The 15232-nt window shown below is 39.0% G+C and overlaps 1 protein-coding gene across 1 annotated transcript in view; it reads left to right on the top strand.

Annotated features, from left to right (window-relative positions):
* The window catches only part of LOC130283382 (alpha-2-macroglobulin-like protein 1), a 454342-nt gene that overhangs the window by 360302 nt on the left and 78808 nt on the right, over positions 1–15232 (top strand). The window contains exon 17 of the mRNA XM_056532791.1: positions 14828–14902. Coding sequence (XP_056388766.1) covers positions 14828–14902 — 75 coding nt within the window. The remainder of the gene's footprint in view (positions 1–14827; positions 14903–15232) is intronic.

Below are 15232 nucleotides of genomic sequence, written 5' to 3'. Positions count from 1 at the left end.
ATTTTTTACAATTATAGAATTGAAATGAAAGCCGCACTCACCCAGTTCCATGTGAAGATATAAAATGGCAACTTTATTTTCATAGATTTTCCACGAGGATGGCAGATAGAGGAGTGGACGGAGGTTAAACAGACAACAGGGGTACGACTTGAGAAAGTGCTTTACGGCGCGATACATGTTGTCTGTTTAACCTCCTCTCGTGGAAAATCCATGAAAATTAAGTGCGGCAATCATTTCAATTCTATAATTGCGGACATTATAGTAGTTATATTCTTGTACCTTAGGGCAGCATTATAGTAATTATATTATTTTATAAAGGAGCAGTATTATAGTAGTTATATTCTTGTACATAGGAGGCAGTATTATAGTAGTTATATTCTTGTATATAGGAGCAGTATTATAGTAGTTATATTCTTGTATATAGGAGCAGTATAATAGTAGTTATATTCTTGTATATAGGAGCAGTATTATGGTGGTTATATTCTTGTATATAGGGGCAGTATTATAGTAGTTATATTCTTGTATATAGGGGCAGTATTATAGTAGTTATATTCCTGTATATAGGAGCAGTATTATCGTAGTTATATTCTTGTATATAGAAGCAGTATAATAGTAGTTATATTCTTGTATATAGGAGCAGTATAATAGTAGTTATATTCTTGAATATAGGAGCAGTGTTATAGTAGTTATATTCTTGTATATAGGAGCAGTGTTATAGTAGTTATATTCTTGTATATAGGAGCAGTATTATAGTAGTTATATTCTTGTATATAGGAGCAGTATTATAGTGGTTATATTCTTGTATATAGGAGCAGTATTATAGTAGTTATATTCTTGTACATAGGAGCAGTATTATAGTAGTTATATTCTTGTATATAGGGGCAGTATTATAGTATTTATATTCTTGTATTTAGAAGGCAGTATTATAGTAGTTATATTGTTGTATATAGGAGACAATATTATAGTAGTTATATTCTTGTATATAGGGGCAGTATTAAAGTAGTTATTTTCTTGTACATAGGCGCAGTATTTTAGTAGTTATATTCTTGTACATAGGAGACAGGGTTATAGTAGTTATATTCTTGTATATAGGGGCAGGATTATAGTAGTTATATTCTTGTACATAGGAGCAGTATTATAGTAGTTATATTCTTGTATAAAGGAGCAGTATTATAGTAGTTATATTCTTGTACATAGGAGGCAGTATTATAGTAGTTATATTCTTGTATATAGGAGCAGTATAATAGTAGTTATATTCTTGTATATAGGAGCAGTATAATAGTAGTTATATTCTTGTATATAGGAGCAGTATTATAGTAGTTATATTCTTTCATATAGGAGCAGTATTATAGTAGTTATATTCTTGTACATAGGAGCAGTATTATAGTAGTTATATTCTTGTATAAAGGAGCAGTATTATAGTAGTTATATTCTTGTACATAGGAGGCAGTATTATAGTAGTTATATTCTTGTATATAGGAGCAGTATTATCGTAGTTATATTCTTGTATATAGGAGCAGTATAATAATAGTTATATTCTTGTATATAGGAGCAGTATAATAGTAGTTATATTTCTGTATATAGGAGCAGTATTATAGTAGTTATATTCTTGTATATAGGAGCAGTGTTATAGTAGTTATATTCTTGTATATAGGAGCAGTATTATAGTAGTTATATTCTTGTATATAGGAGGCAGTTTTATAGTAGTTATATTCTTGTATATAGGAGACAATATTATAGTAGTTATATTTTTGTATATAGGGGCAGTATTAAAGTAGTTATTTTCTTGTACATAGGCGCAATATTATAGTAGTTATATTCTTGTACATAGGAGACAGGGTTATAGTAGTTATATTCTTGTATATAGGGGCAGTATAATAGTAGTTATATTCTTGTATATAGGAGCAGTATTATGGTGGTTATATTCTTGTATATAGGGGCAGTATTATAGTAGTTATATTCTTGTATATAGGGGCAGTATTATAGTAGTTATATTCCTGTATATAGGAGCAGTATTATCGTAGTTATATTCTTGTATATAGAAGCAGTATAATAGTAGTTATATTCTTGTATATAGGAGCAGTATAATAGTAGTTATATTCTTGAATATAGGAGCAGTGTTATAGTAGTTATATTCTTGTATATAGGAGCAGTGTTATAGTAGTTATATTCTTGTATATAGGAGCAGTATTATAGTAGTTATATTCTTGTATATAGGAGCAGTATTATAGTGGTTATATTCTTGTATATAGGAGCAGTATTATAGTAGTTATATTCTTGTACATAGGAGCAGTATTATAGTAGTTATATTCTTGTATATAGGGGCAGTATTATAGTATTTATATTCTTGTATTTAGAAGGCAGTATTATAGTAGTTATATTGTTGTATATAGGAGACAATATTATAGTAGTTATATTCTTGTATATAGGGGCAGTATTAAAGTAGTTATTTTCTTGTACATAGGCGCAGTATTTTAGTAGTTATATTCTTGTACATAGGAGACAGGGTTATAGTAGTTATATTCTTGTATATAGGGGCAGGATTATAGTAGTTATATTCTTGTACATAGGAGCAGTATTATAGTAGTTATATTCTTGTATAAAGGAGCAGTATTATAGTAGTTATATTCTTGTACATAGGAGGCAGTATTATAGTAGTTATATTCTTGTATATAGGAGCAGTATAATAGTAGTTATATTCTTGTATATAGGAGCAGTATTATAGTAGTTATATTCTTTCATATAGGAGCAGTATTATAGTAGTTATATTCTTGTACATAGGAGCAGTATTATAGTAGTTATATTCTTGTATAAAGGAGCAGTATTATAGTAGTTATATTCTTGTACATAGGAGGCAGTATTATAGTAGTTATATTCTTGTATATAGGAGCAGTATTATCGTAGTTATATTCTTGTATATAGGAGCAGTATAATAGTAGTTATATTCTTGTATATAGGAGCAGTATAATAGTAGTTATATTTCTGTATATAGGAGCAGTATTATAGTAGTTATATTCTTGTATATAGGAGCAGTGTTATAGTAGTTATATTCTTGTATATAGGAGCAGTATTATAGTAGTTATATTCTTGTATATAGGAGGCAGTTTTATAGTAGTTATATTCTTGTATATAGGAGACAATATTATAGTAGTTATATTTTTGTATATAGGGGCAGTATTAAAGTAGTTATTTTCTTGTACATAGGCGCAGTATTATAGTAGTTATATTCTTGTACATAGGAGACAGGGTTATAGTAGTTATATTCTTGTATATAGGGGCAGTATTATAGTAGTTATATTCTTGTACATAGGAGCAGTATTATAGTAGTTATATTCTTGTATAAAGGAGCAGTATTATAGTAGTTATATTCTTGTACATAGGAGGCAGTATTATAGTAGTTATATTCTTGTATATAGGAGCAGTATAATAGTAGTTATATTCTTGTATATAGGAGCAGTATAATAGTAGTTATATTCTTGTATATAGGAGCAGTATTATAGTAGTTATATTATTTCATATAGGAGCAGTATTATAGTAGTTATATTCTTGTACATAGGAGCAGTATTATAGTAGTTATATTCTTGTATAAAGGAGCAGTATTATAGTAGTTATATTCTTGTACATAGGAGGCAGTATTATAGTAGTTATATTCTTGTATATAGGAGCAGTATTATCGTAGTTATATTCTTGTATATTGGAGCAGTATAATAGTAGTTATATTCTTGTATATAGGAGCAGTATAATAGTAGTTATATTCTTGTATATAGGAGCAGTATTATAGTAGTTATATTCTTGTATATAGGAGCAGTATTATAGTAGTTATATTCTTGTATATAGGAGCAGTGTTATAGTAGTTATATTCTTGTATATAGGAGCAGTATTATAGTAGTTATATTCTTGTATATGGGAGGCAGTTTTATAGTAGTTATATTCTTGTATATAGGAGCAGTATTATAGTTAAAATTGTATACTTACCGTAATTTTTCTTTCTTCGAGACAGAAGGCAGCACAGAAGGAATAGGCCTGGCCTCTTTTATTCATCCTAGGACCGCCCACCTAAAAAAAACTCCTCAATAATCAACCAATGGCATGACATCCTACCTTATAACTAGTCATTGAACATACATACAAACGGTGTAAATAACTAGACTCTTTTCTCTGATGCTTAAATCATTTATTGGAAGGATTATATGTGCTGCCTTCTGTCTCGAAGAAAGAAAAATTACGGTAAGTATACAATTTTAATTTTCTTCCTCGACTTCCGGCAGCACAGAAGGAATTCTCGCTAGCTTAGAGAACAGGGGTGGGGCTATAGATGAAGAGCTGCAGACAGTACCCCAGTGCTAAAGGCTGGATTCTCTGCTTGAAGGTTAAGCCTGTAATGGTTGATGAATGTGGAAGACGATGACCATGAAGCTGCATTACATATATCCGTCAGGGGAACTTGTGCCCTCTCTGCCAAAGAGGTAGCTGTGGCTCTTGTGGAATGTGCTCTAATCTGAAAAGGGGGTTCTTTATCTTCCAACTTGTAACATTCCACAATTACCGATTTGATCCATCTTGACAAGGTGTCTTTAGCGGCTTTCTTTCCTTTCCTTACACCGGAGAATTGAATAAAAAGATTCTCATCAATTCTGAAAGACTTCACTCTTTGTAGATTGATTAAGAGAGCTGTTCTGACATCCAGAGGAGAATTTTCAGATGGTAGGAAGGTAGGAAGGAATATTTCTCTATTGATGTTTTTTACTGAAGCTACCTTGGGAATAAATGAAGGTATTGTTCTGAGAAGAACTCCATACGGAGTGAACTTAGTGTATGGAGGATTCGCTGATAGGGCTTGTAATTCCCCCAGCCTCTTGGCAGACGTGATGGCGACTAAGAAGAGCACCTTAAAGGATAACCACTTAATTTCTGCATCCTGTAATGGCTCAAAGGGAGGAAGCGACAGTCTGGACAGTACCAGTGATAAGTCCCAAGAAGAAACCGGAGGTTTAACCGTAGGTCTTAAATTTCTCAGCGCTTTGAAAAATCTTGCGATAAGGACCCATAAATTTTCCATCAGTATAGGCGTTGATTGCTGTGACATGAACACGGAGAGTATTCGGCTTCAAACCCTATCGATATCCTTCTTGTAAAAATTGAAGAATAATAGACACAGAATTCTCTGTCAGACCCTTCTGTTCCTTCCAGGAGACAAATTTCCTCCAAAGCTTAGCATACAGTAGGTTAGTGGATGGTCTTCTGGCTGCTAACAAGGTTTCTATAACTTATTCAGATAAACCTTTCTGTCTGAATTTCTCCCTCTCAAAATCCAGAGAGTCAGATGCAATCTGTCCAGATGTTGATGAAATAGCCCTTTCTGTAACAGGAGATCTTCCTCTAGAGGTAGCTTCCAATATTCTCCCTTCGAGAGACGAAACAATAGCGGAAACCAAGCCCTCCGTGGCCAAAAAGGTGTGATTAACAGGACTGAGGGGCTGTCCAGAATAATCTTGTTCAGTACTCTGCTGATTAACGGAATTGGAGGGAAGAGATAAATGAACCGATCTTTCCAGCTCATGGTGAAAGCATCCAGATGGTCCGGAAGATCTGTGCGATACCTTGAGCAGAACTTCTGTAGTTTTCTGTTGCATCTCGTGGCCATCACGTCCCATTCGGGTAATCCCCATCTGTGGGTTATCAGAGCAAAGTACTTGGGATTTAATTCCCATTCGTTGGGATCTAACCTCTGTCGGCTCAACCAGTCTGCTTGAGAATTTAGCGTTCCTTTTATATGAAGCGCCATCAGGTAGATGCCCTGTTGTTCTGCCCAGGACATTATCTTGCTGCATTCCTTCTGTAAAGCTGCAGACCTTGTCCCACCTTCCTTCTGGATATAGTACACTGAGACTAGATTGTCTGATTGGATCAGGACTGAAGAATTCGCAATCTGAGGAGAAAAATGTATTATGGCTAATCTGATCGCTCTTAACTCTCTGAGGTTGGATGAGAATTGAGTCTCTTCTTTTGACCAAGATCCCTGAACCCACTGAGTTCTGAAGTGGGCACCCCAACCCGATCGGGAGGCATCTGTGGTTATAACCAGAGGGTCTTGAAGCTTGAAACTCTTTCCTTTGTTCAGGTTGTTCTCTTGTCGCCACCAACGTAAGTTTAGGCAGGTCTGACTTGATAACGAAATTGTAGTTTCCAGAGAGCTGGGTACTTTGTCCCAGGAGGTTAAGATCTCTTTCTGCTAAATCCAAGTATCTGCATAGCCTTCCTGATGGATAGAAATGGGGTCTTTATTAGGGAGCTTACTTGAAGAATAATTCTCTCCTGTTTTTCTAATGGAAGAAACACTTTCTGACATTGTGAATCTATAATCATCCCCAGAAAACGTTTTCTTGTCGTTGGTAAGAGTTCCGACTTCTGGGGATTGAGGATAAATCCCAATTTCTTCAGAAGATTCAAAGTTGTCTGCAACTGCTGAAGGAGAATTTCTTGTGTGGTTGCAATGAGCAACCAATCGTCCAAGTACAGTACTACTTGTATCCCTTGCAACCTTAGAGCTGCCACAACTGTAACTGCAATTTTTCGTGAATATCCTCGGGGCAGATGTTAGACCAAAGGGCATGGCTCGAAACTGAAAATGGCAAATTTCTTGATCTCGAAGTACAGCTATTCTCAGAAATCTCCTGGACTTTACTTGTATGGGGACGTGAAGATAGGCGTCCATTAAATCTAGAGAAACCATCCAATCGCCCTGCTGGACTAGGTGAGTAGCGGACTTCACATTTTCCATTCAGAACTTTTCTTTTACCAAATAGTGATTTAGGTATCGTAAATCTATGACCAATCTCCATTTTCCGTTTGCTTTTGGGACTGGAAACACGTGTGAGTAGATACCGTGACCTTGCTGTTCTGGTGGAACAGGTTCCACAGCTTGCTTGTCCAGAAATTCTTTGAGGAGATGCTGAACCACAGGGTTCGCTCTGTTTAGGATAAATCTTTCGGGAGGAATTGACACAAAATTCAGACTGTAACCCTCTGCAATAATTTTTAACACCCATTGATCTGTTGTCAGATCCAGCCAGGCTGGAAAGAAATTTATCAGTTTTGCTCCTACCGCAATTGACCCGTGGTAGTCAGAACTCAGTTTTGGGTTGCTTTTGATCTGGTTGTCTCTTTTTAGTTTCTTGAAATCTTTTATTGTACCTTCTCACCCTTATCTGCTTCCAAAATCTTCTCCAGCTGTGACCCTACCAGAGAACCTGCTTCAAATGGTAGAGTACAGAAGTTACCTTTTGATGAAGCGTCACCTGGCCAAGGTTTCAGATAAATAGCCCTTCTTGCTGAATTCAAAACCGCAAGATTTTTTGCACAGATTCTTGTCACATCCAAGGGGAGATCACAGGCGAAGTCCGCTGCAGTCTTCAATGTATCAATTTCCTCTAAAAGATCACTCCTAGAGACTCCATCTTGAATATCTCTTCTAAGTTGACTCAACCAGACCCGAACAGCACGGGTCACTGGAACTGAAGCAAGGTAAGCTTTCATTAAAGCAGCTGTATTGGAATAAGCATGTTTAATCAAGACATCCGTTTTCCTATCCATAGGTTCTTAAAGAATAGAGGAATCATCAGAGGGAAGCAGAGTTCTCTTAGATAGTTTGGCTACAGGTAAGTCTACTTTAGCTGGATTTTCCCAGGATTCTGATTCTGCTGGGTCTAACTTATAAACTGCTCTGAACCTGGACCCTAACTCCAGCCTGCTGTCTGTTTTCTTAAACTCTTTCTCTACTATCGTTCTCAGAACTGGATGACCTGCCAAAACATCAGAGGGTTTTTTAGGAAAGTAGAAGAGCCTTTCTTTATCCTCTCTCGGCTTCTGTTTGGAAGATTCCATAATATCTTTAACTGCTCTGATGAGCTTCCCAGCATTTTTTTTTTTTGAAAAGAAAGAAATCTTCAGTGACAATATCTTCAGAATCTGAAGAGTCAGAATGTGACAAAGCATTCTCTGATGAAGAAGAAGGAGGAGGATCCACTTTGTGTTTCTCCTTCTTACTCTTTAAATTTATTCCTGAGCCTGAACTAAATTCAGACTTAAACCAAGAGAAAAAACTTCTTGCATCATCCAGAAAGAAAGAGGTTTCCTGCGACTCAGAACATCTCCTACAGACTGTAGAAACAGCTCCAGGGGGTAAGGGAAGAAGACAGCTGACACATACTGGCTTTTGCTTATCAGGAGACGTGGTCAAATGAAATTTGCAGACTTCACATAGATCTCCAGATAATTCATCTGGTAAGAGTTGCTTACAAGAGACACATTGTCTATGCTTTATTTTAATCTTCCTTTTCTTTGAAGAAGCAGGGCTTGCCACCTAAAATAAAAATACACACAATGAGTGATGTATAATCCCATGTAAGAAAGCATAAGGCCGCAGCAGCGCACCATTTGACCATACAACCAGCCATACCTTAGGAGCAGAGAAATCCGGCTTCCTGCACAGAAGGGCACAGCACGCCATCTCTGCTCCGCTTAACCTGTTCAGGACCCAGGGCGTAATTTTACGCCCCGGCGCCCTGGTACTTAAGGACCCAGGGTGTAAACTTACGCCCTCGCGGTTTCCGGTCCCTGCCGCGCGCCGGGCGGGGATCGGAAACGGATGCCTGCTGAAATGCTTCAGCAGGCATCCAGGGAAAACGCCGAGGGGGGCCATGTAGGACCCCCATGTCGGCGATCGCCGCAAATCGCAGGGGAAATCGCCCTTGCGATCTGCGGTGATACCGGGCTGATCGGGTCTCTGTGACCCGACCGCCTGGTAATTTCGCATGATCCCGGCTGTCACAGACAGCCAGGACCATGCTAATGTATAGGAGCGAGGTGGCAAACCTGCCACCTCCTCCGATCCCCTGCGATCCGTCGGTTAGTTAACCGACCAATCGCAGGGGGGGGGGGGGGGGCGTTTACTTCCTCCCGTCCTGCCCGGCCCCTGGAAGTCCGGAGAGGACGGGAGGAAGACCGGAGGACGCGGCGGGGGACGGGGGAGTGCTGGGGACCGGCCCCGGTACTTACCTCGTCCCTGAAGACCCGGATCCCGGCAATGAAGACAGCGGCGGCAGCGACAGGTGAGTAGATCTTCAGCCGCGGTCGGGCCCTTTACAGCAATGCACGTCGCTGTAAAACGACATGCATTGCTGTAATGGGACCCTGTAAACTACAACTCCCAGCATGCCCAGACAGCCCTTGGCATCTGGGCATGCTGGGACTTGCAGTTTTGCAACATCTGGAGGTCCACAGTTTGGAGACCACTGTGCCCTTCCAGATGTTGCAAAACTACACATCCTCAACATGCCCTTACTGTCCAGGCATGCTGGGAGTTGTAGTTCTGTAACATCTAGCCCTTCAGATGTTGCAGAACTACAACTCCCAGCATGCCTTGACAGTTTTGGCATACTGGGAGTTGTAGTTTTGCAACATCTGGAAAGGCACAGATTGGGAACCACTGTATTAGTGGTCTGCAAACTGTAGTCCTCCAGATGTTGCAAAACTACAACTCCAAGCATGCTGGGAGTTGTAGTTCGGCAACATCTGGCTCTAAAGATGTTGCCGAACTACTACTCCCAGCATGCCTGAGAATGTTTGGGAATAGTGGTTTTGCAACAACTTGAGGCACACTGGTTGGGAAACATTGTCTGTTTTCTAACTCAGTGTTTCCCAACCCGTGTGCCTCCAGCTGTTGCAAAACTATAACTACCAGCATGCACTGATAAACTGTGCATGCTGGGAGTTGTAGTTTTGCAACAGCTGGAGATCCCCCGCTGTGAATGTACAGGGTACATTCACATGGGCAGGGGGCTTACAGTGAGTATCAGGCTGCAAGTTTGCGATGCAGCAAATTTTGCACGGCAGCTCAAACTCGCAGCGGGAAACTCGCTGTAACCCCCCTCCCGTGTGACTGTACCCTAAAAACACTACACTACACTAACACAAAATAAAATAAAAAGTAAAAAACACTACATATACACATGCCCCTACACAGCCCCCCTCCCCAATAAAAATAAAAAATGTCTGGTATGCCACTGTTTCCAAAATGGAGCCTCCAGCTGTTGCAAAACATCAACTCCCAGTATTGCTGGACAGCCGTTGACTGTCCAAGCATGCTGGGAGTTTTGCAACAGCTGGAGGCACCCTGTTTGGGAATCACTGGCGTAGAATACCCCTTTGTCCACCCCTATGCAAATCCCTAATTCAGGCCTCAAATGCGCATGGCGCTCTCACTTCGGAGCCCTGTCGTATTTCAAGGCAACAGTTTAGGGCCACATATGGGGTATCGCCATACTCGGGAGAAATTGCCTAACAAATTTTGGGGGGCTTTTTCTCCTTTCACCCCATATGAAAAGGTGAAGTTGGGGTCTACACCAGCATGTTAGTGTAAAAAAAAATTTTTTTTACACTAACATGCTGGTGTTGCCCTATACTTTTCATTTTGACAAGAGGTAAAAGGGGAAAAAAGCCCCCCAAAATTTGTAATGCAATTTCTCCCGAGTACGGCGATACCCCATATGTGGGCGCAAAGTGCTCTGGGGGCGCAGAATAAGGCCCAGAAGGGAGAGTGCGCCATGTACATTTGAGGTGATTTGCACAGGCGTGGCTGATTGTTACAGCGGTTTTGACAAAGGCAAAAAAAAAAAACACATGTGACCCCATTTCGGAAACTATACCCCTCACGGAATGTAATGAGGGGTGCAGTGAGAATTTACACGCCACTGGTGTCTGACAGAGCTTTGGAACAGTGGGCTGTGCAAATAAAAATGTTTGTACAGCCCACTGTTTCAAAGATCTGACAGACACCAGTGGGTTGTAAATGCTCACTGTACCCCTTGTTACGTTCCTCAAGGGGTCTAGTTTCCAAAATGGTATTCCATGTGGGGGTTATTTTGCTGTCCTGGCACCATAGGGGCTTCCTAAATGTGGCATGCCCCCGAGCAAAATTTGCTCTCAAAAAGCCAAATATGACTCTTTCTCTTCTGAGCATTGTAGTTCGCCCGTAGTGCACTTCAGGTCAACTTATTGGGTACCTCCATACTCAGAAGAGATGGGGTTACAAATTCTGGGCGGTATTTTCTGCTATTAACCCTTGCAAAAATGTGAAATTTGGGGGGAAACACACATTTTAGTGAAAAAAATTATATATTTTTTTACATATGCAAAAGTCGTGAAATACCAGGGGTATTAAGGCTCACTTTATTCCTTGTTACGTTCCTCAAGGGGTCTAGTTTCCAAAATGGTATGCCATGTGGGGGGGGGGTTGCTGTTCTGGCACCATAGGGGCTTCTTAAATGCAACATGCCCCCCAAAAACCATTTCAGAAAAACGTACTCTCCAAAATCCCCTTGTCGCTCCTTCGCTTCTGAGCCCTCTACTGCGCCCGCCGAACTTTTTACATAGACATATGCGGTATGTCCTTACTCGAGAGAAATTGGGCTACAAAAATAACAATCCATTTTCTCCTTTTACCCCTTGTAAAAATTCAAAAATTTGGTCTACAAGAACATGCAAGTGTAAAAAATGAAGATTGTGAATTTTCTCCTTCACTTTGCTGCTATTCCTGTGAAACACCTAAAGGGTTAAAATGCTGACGTAATGTAATTTTGAATACTTTGGGGGATGCAGTTTTTATAATGGGGTCATTTGTGGGGTATTTCTAATATGAAGGCCCCTCAAATCCACTTCAAACCTGAACTGGTCCCTGAAAAATTGTGATTTTGGAAATTTTGTGAAAAATTGGAAAATTGCTGCTGAACTTTGAAGCCCTCTGGTGTCTTCCAAAAGTAACAACTCCTCAATTTTATGATGCAAACATAAAGTAGACATATTGTAAATGTGAATAAAAAAATAATATATATTTGGAATATCCATTTTCCTTACAAGCAGAGAGTTTCAAAGTTAGAAAAATGCAAAATTTTTAAATTTTTCATCAAATTTTGGGATTTTTCACCAAGAAAGGATGCAAGTTACCACAAAATTTTACCACTGTGTTAAAGTAGAATATGTCACAAAAAAACTATCTCGGAATCAGAATTATAACTCAAAGCATTCCAGAGTTATTAATGTTTAAAGTGACAATGGTCAGATGTGCAAAAAATGGCCGGGTCCTAAGGTGTAAAATGGCTGGGTCCTTAAGGGGTTAAATGCGCTTACCCGCTAGAAACCTCCGTAACGTCACATCCTGTCGCTCTGCATCCGCTTCCGGTCCCTCGGCTGGCTGCACAAGGGCGCGCGTGTTGCCATTCCCAAGATGGGGCCCAAACTTCCCAAGAAGTCCCATAGATGGCTATACAGCCGGGAGCGCACGTGTGATGCCGGGAAGCGCGAAAAGAACTGTATGGCTGACACGGCGGGGGAACCGTCATCCCAAGGCAAAAGTCCTCCTCTATAGCCACAACACATATGACTGGTAAGAGGGAATACACTTGCAATAACCTTAGAATATGCTCCTAATATGACCCGGGTTTCCCACATGGATTTAGGAGAACTGCAAGGCACCAGGTAGGCCAGGGTTACCCACGTTGGCCCTCAGTAAAAACTGACAACACTGGTGTGAACAAAGGCATATATCTAGAAAAAAGAAAAAACATAGTTAATGGTGGGCAAGGTGTGATAACACACCTGTCAGGAAGAAAAGAGGACAGAAAAAAACACAGTTTGTATGTATGTTGAATGACTAGTTATAAGGTAGGATGTCATGTCATTGGTTGATTATTGTGGAGTTTTTTTTAGGTGGGCGATCCTAGGATGAATAAAAGAGGCCAGGCCTATTCCTTCTGTGCTGCCGGAAGTTGCGGAAGAAAGTAGTTATATTCTTGTATATAGCAGGCGTATTATAGTAGTTATATTCTTGTATATAGGAGGCAGTATTATAGTAGTTATATTCTTGTACATAGGAGACAGGGTTATAGTAGTTATATTCTTGTATATAGGGGCAGTATTATAGTAATTATATTCTTGTATTTAGGAGGCAGTATTATAATAGTTATATTCTTGTATATAGGAGACAATATTATAGTAGTTATATTCTTGTATATAGGGGCAGTATTATAGTAATTATTTTCTTGTACATAGGCGCAGTATTATAGTAGTTATATTCTTGCATATAGGAGCAGTGTTATAGTAGTTATATTCTTGTATATAGGGGCAGTATTATAGGCGCTGTGCCTGCGGGCGGGTGCGGCCCATAGACTGGTTTGAGTGGCATTGGGGTCGCTCTGCCAGTGGGTCGCTCCCCCCCCCCGTGGGCGCTGGTGTCGCGGCGGTGGTGGCCACCGCCCAGTGCTACGCCATTTTATGCTAGGGATGTTAGGGACCCACTCTTATTAGGTGGCCTTGATGTGGCAAATGGGCTTGTAACTTTTGATCAAAATGTATACTAACAACCTGTTAGTTTTTGAATTTATGCTGAGAAGCAATTAGATCAAAATACAAAATATAGATGTTCGACCATGTCTGTTTTTTCTACTTGAATTAAAATTTTATCATATTGGATCAACCAAATGGTGCCTCTTTTCCCATTTTAGGGAGCACAAGCGCTCACTAATAACGGGCTTAGGGTCAGCAAGACTTATACAGCACATGACAGAAATGCACTACAGTGATGGAAATAAACTCACATTTTTTGGTCTGGAGAGAGTGACAGCTGACAGCCTGGAACAAGAACGCACACTGAGACAATGTGAGCGTCTGTGGATTCTGCACATTGAAGCGCTCGGGATTCTAGGTCTAAATGATAGAAACGAGCTGACCTTATTTTTATGATCACTATGGGTGTATTACACTGTTTTTAAAGAGACAATTTTCACATGTTTTCGTTAACAGACTTTTTTTGCACTTTAACAAGAATTTTTTCCGGACTAATCCTCCTTCCGGATAGTGATCCTGGATTTCCTGAAATAGACTTCCAGGAGAATCAAGCAGTGAGGCCAACGGAAGCGGGAAGACTGCAAAACAAGGCGTGTTGCCGTCACTCCTGTCAGCTTTGGCTGTGCGGTTCATCCTCCCTTTCCATACCAGTTGCCGGTGAATTGCAGATATAAAGGTCATTGACATATTGAGTGCTAAAATAATTTTTTCTATTTTTATAACTACTTTTATACTGCTTCTATATACAAGAATATAACTACTATAATACTGCTCCTATAAACAAGACTATAACTTCTATAATACTGCTCCTATATACAAGAATATAACTATTATAATACTGCCTCCTATATACAAGAATATAACTACTATAATACTGCCTCCTATGTACAAGAATATAACTACTATAATACTGCTCCTATATACAAGAATATAACTACTTTAATACTGCTCCTATATACAAGGATATAACTACTATAATACTGCTCCTATATACAAGAATATAACTACTATAATACTGCTCCTATATACAAGAATATAACTACTATAATATTGCTCCTATATACAAGAATATAACTACTATAATACTGCTCCTATATACAAGAATATAACTACTATAATACTGCCTCCCATGTACAGAACATAACTACTATAATACTGCCTCCTATGTACAAGAATATAACTACTATAATACTGCTCCTATATACAAGAATATAACTACTATAATACTGCTCCTATGTACAAGAATATAACTACTATAATACTGCCCCCTATGTACAAGAATATAACTACTATAATACTGTCTTCTATGTACAAGAATACAACTACTTTTATTCTGCTCATAATGTACATGAATATAACTACTATAATGCTTTGTACTTTGTACAAAGAATATGCCAAAGCAAGACTGCAATACTTTGTTTATCAGGGTGGAGTAAATGATGACATCTCCCTCAGCGCTTACATCACAGCGGCCCTTCTGGAACGTGGCACCCCAGGGAATGTGAGTAAAGAGCCAACTATGGCTTGTAGATAGTAAAGATCGGTGAACATAAATCTCTTAGTTATTGATACATTTTATGCCAATTACTTGTATATGTTTACCATGCCTGACAATATGGTATATGTGTCATAGCTCATACTGATTTATAATTACCCACTGTTAAATGGATTTATGTTGACATACAGCAGTCGACCTGAGCAGTTGTACGTTGGTTTCAGATAAAAGTAATACCGACATATTTATTCCTCCGCATTATGGATGCAAGTCCTAATGGAACTGATATCATCACAGATCCACATCTAAAACTAACCATAATATATCTTCAAAATC

The sequence above is a fragment of the Hyla sarda genome, chromosome 7 (assembly GCF_029499605.1).
Source record: "Hyla sarda isolate aHylSar1 chromosome 7, aHylSar1.hap1, whole genome shotgun sequence".
Taxonomy (NCBI): Eukaryota; Metazoa; Chordata; class Amphibia; order Anura; family Hylidae; genus Hyla; species Hyla sarda.
The sequence above is the reverse complement of the archived record's forward strand: the minus strand, read 5'-3'. Positions and strand labels throughout refer to the sequence as shown.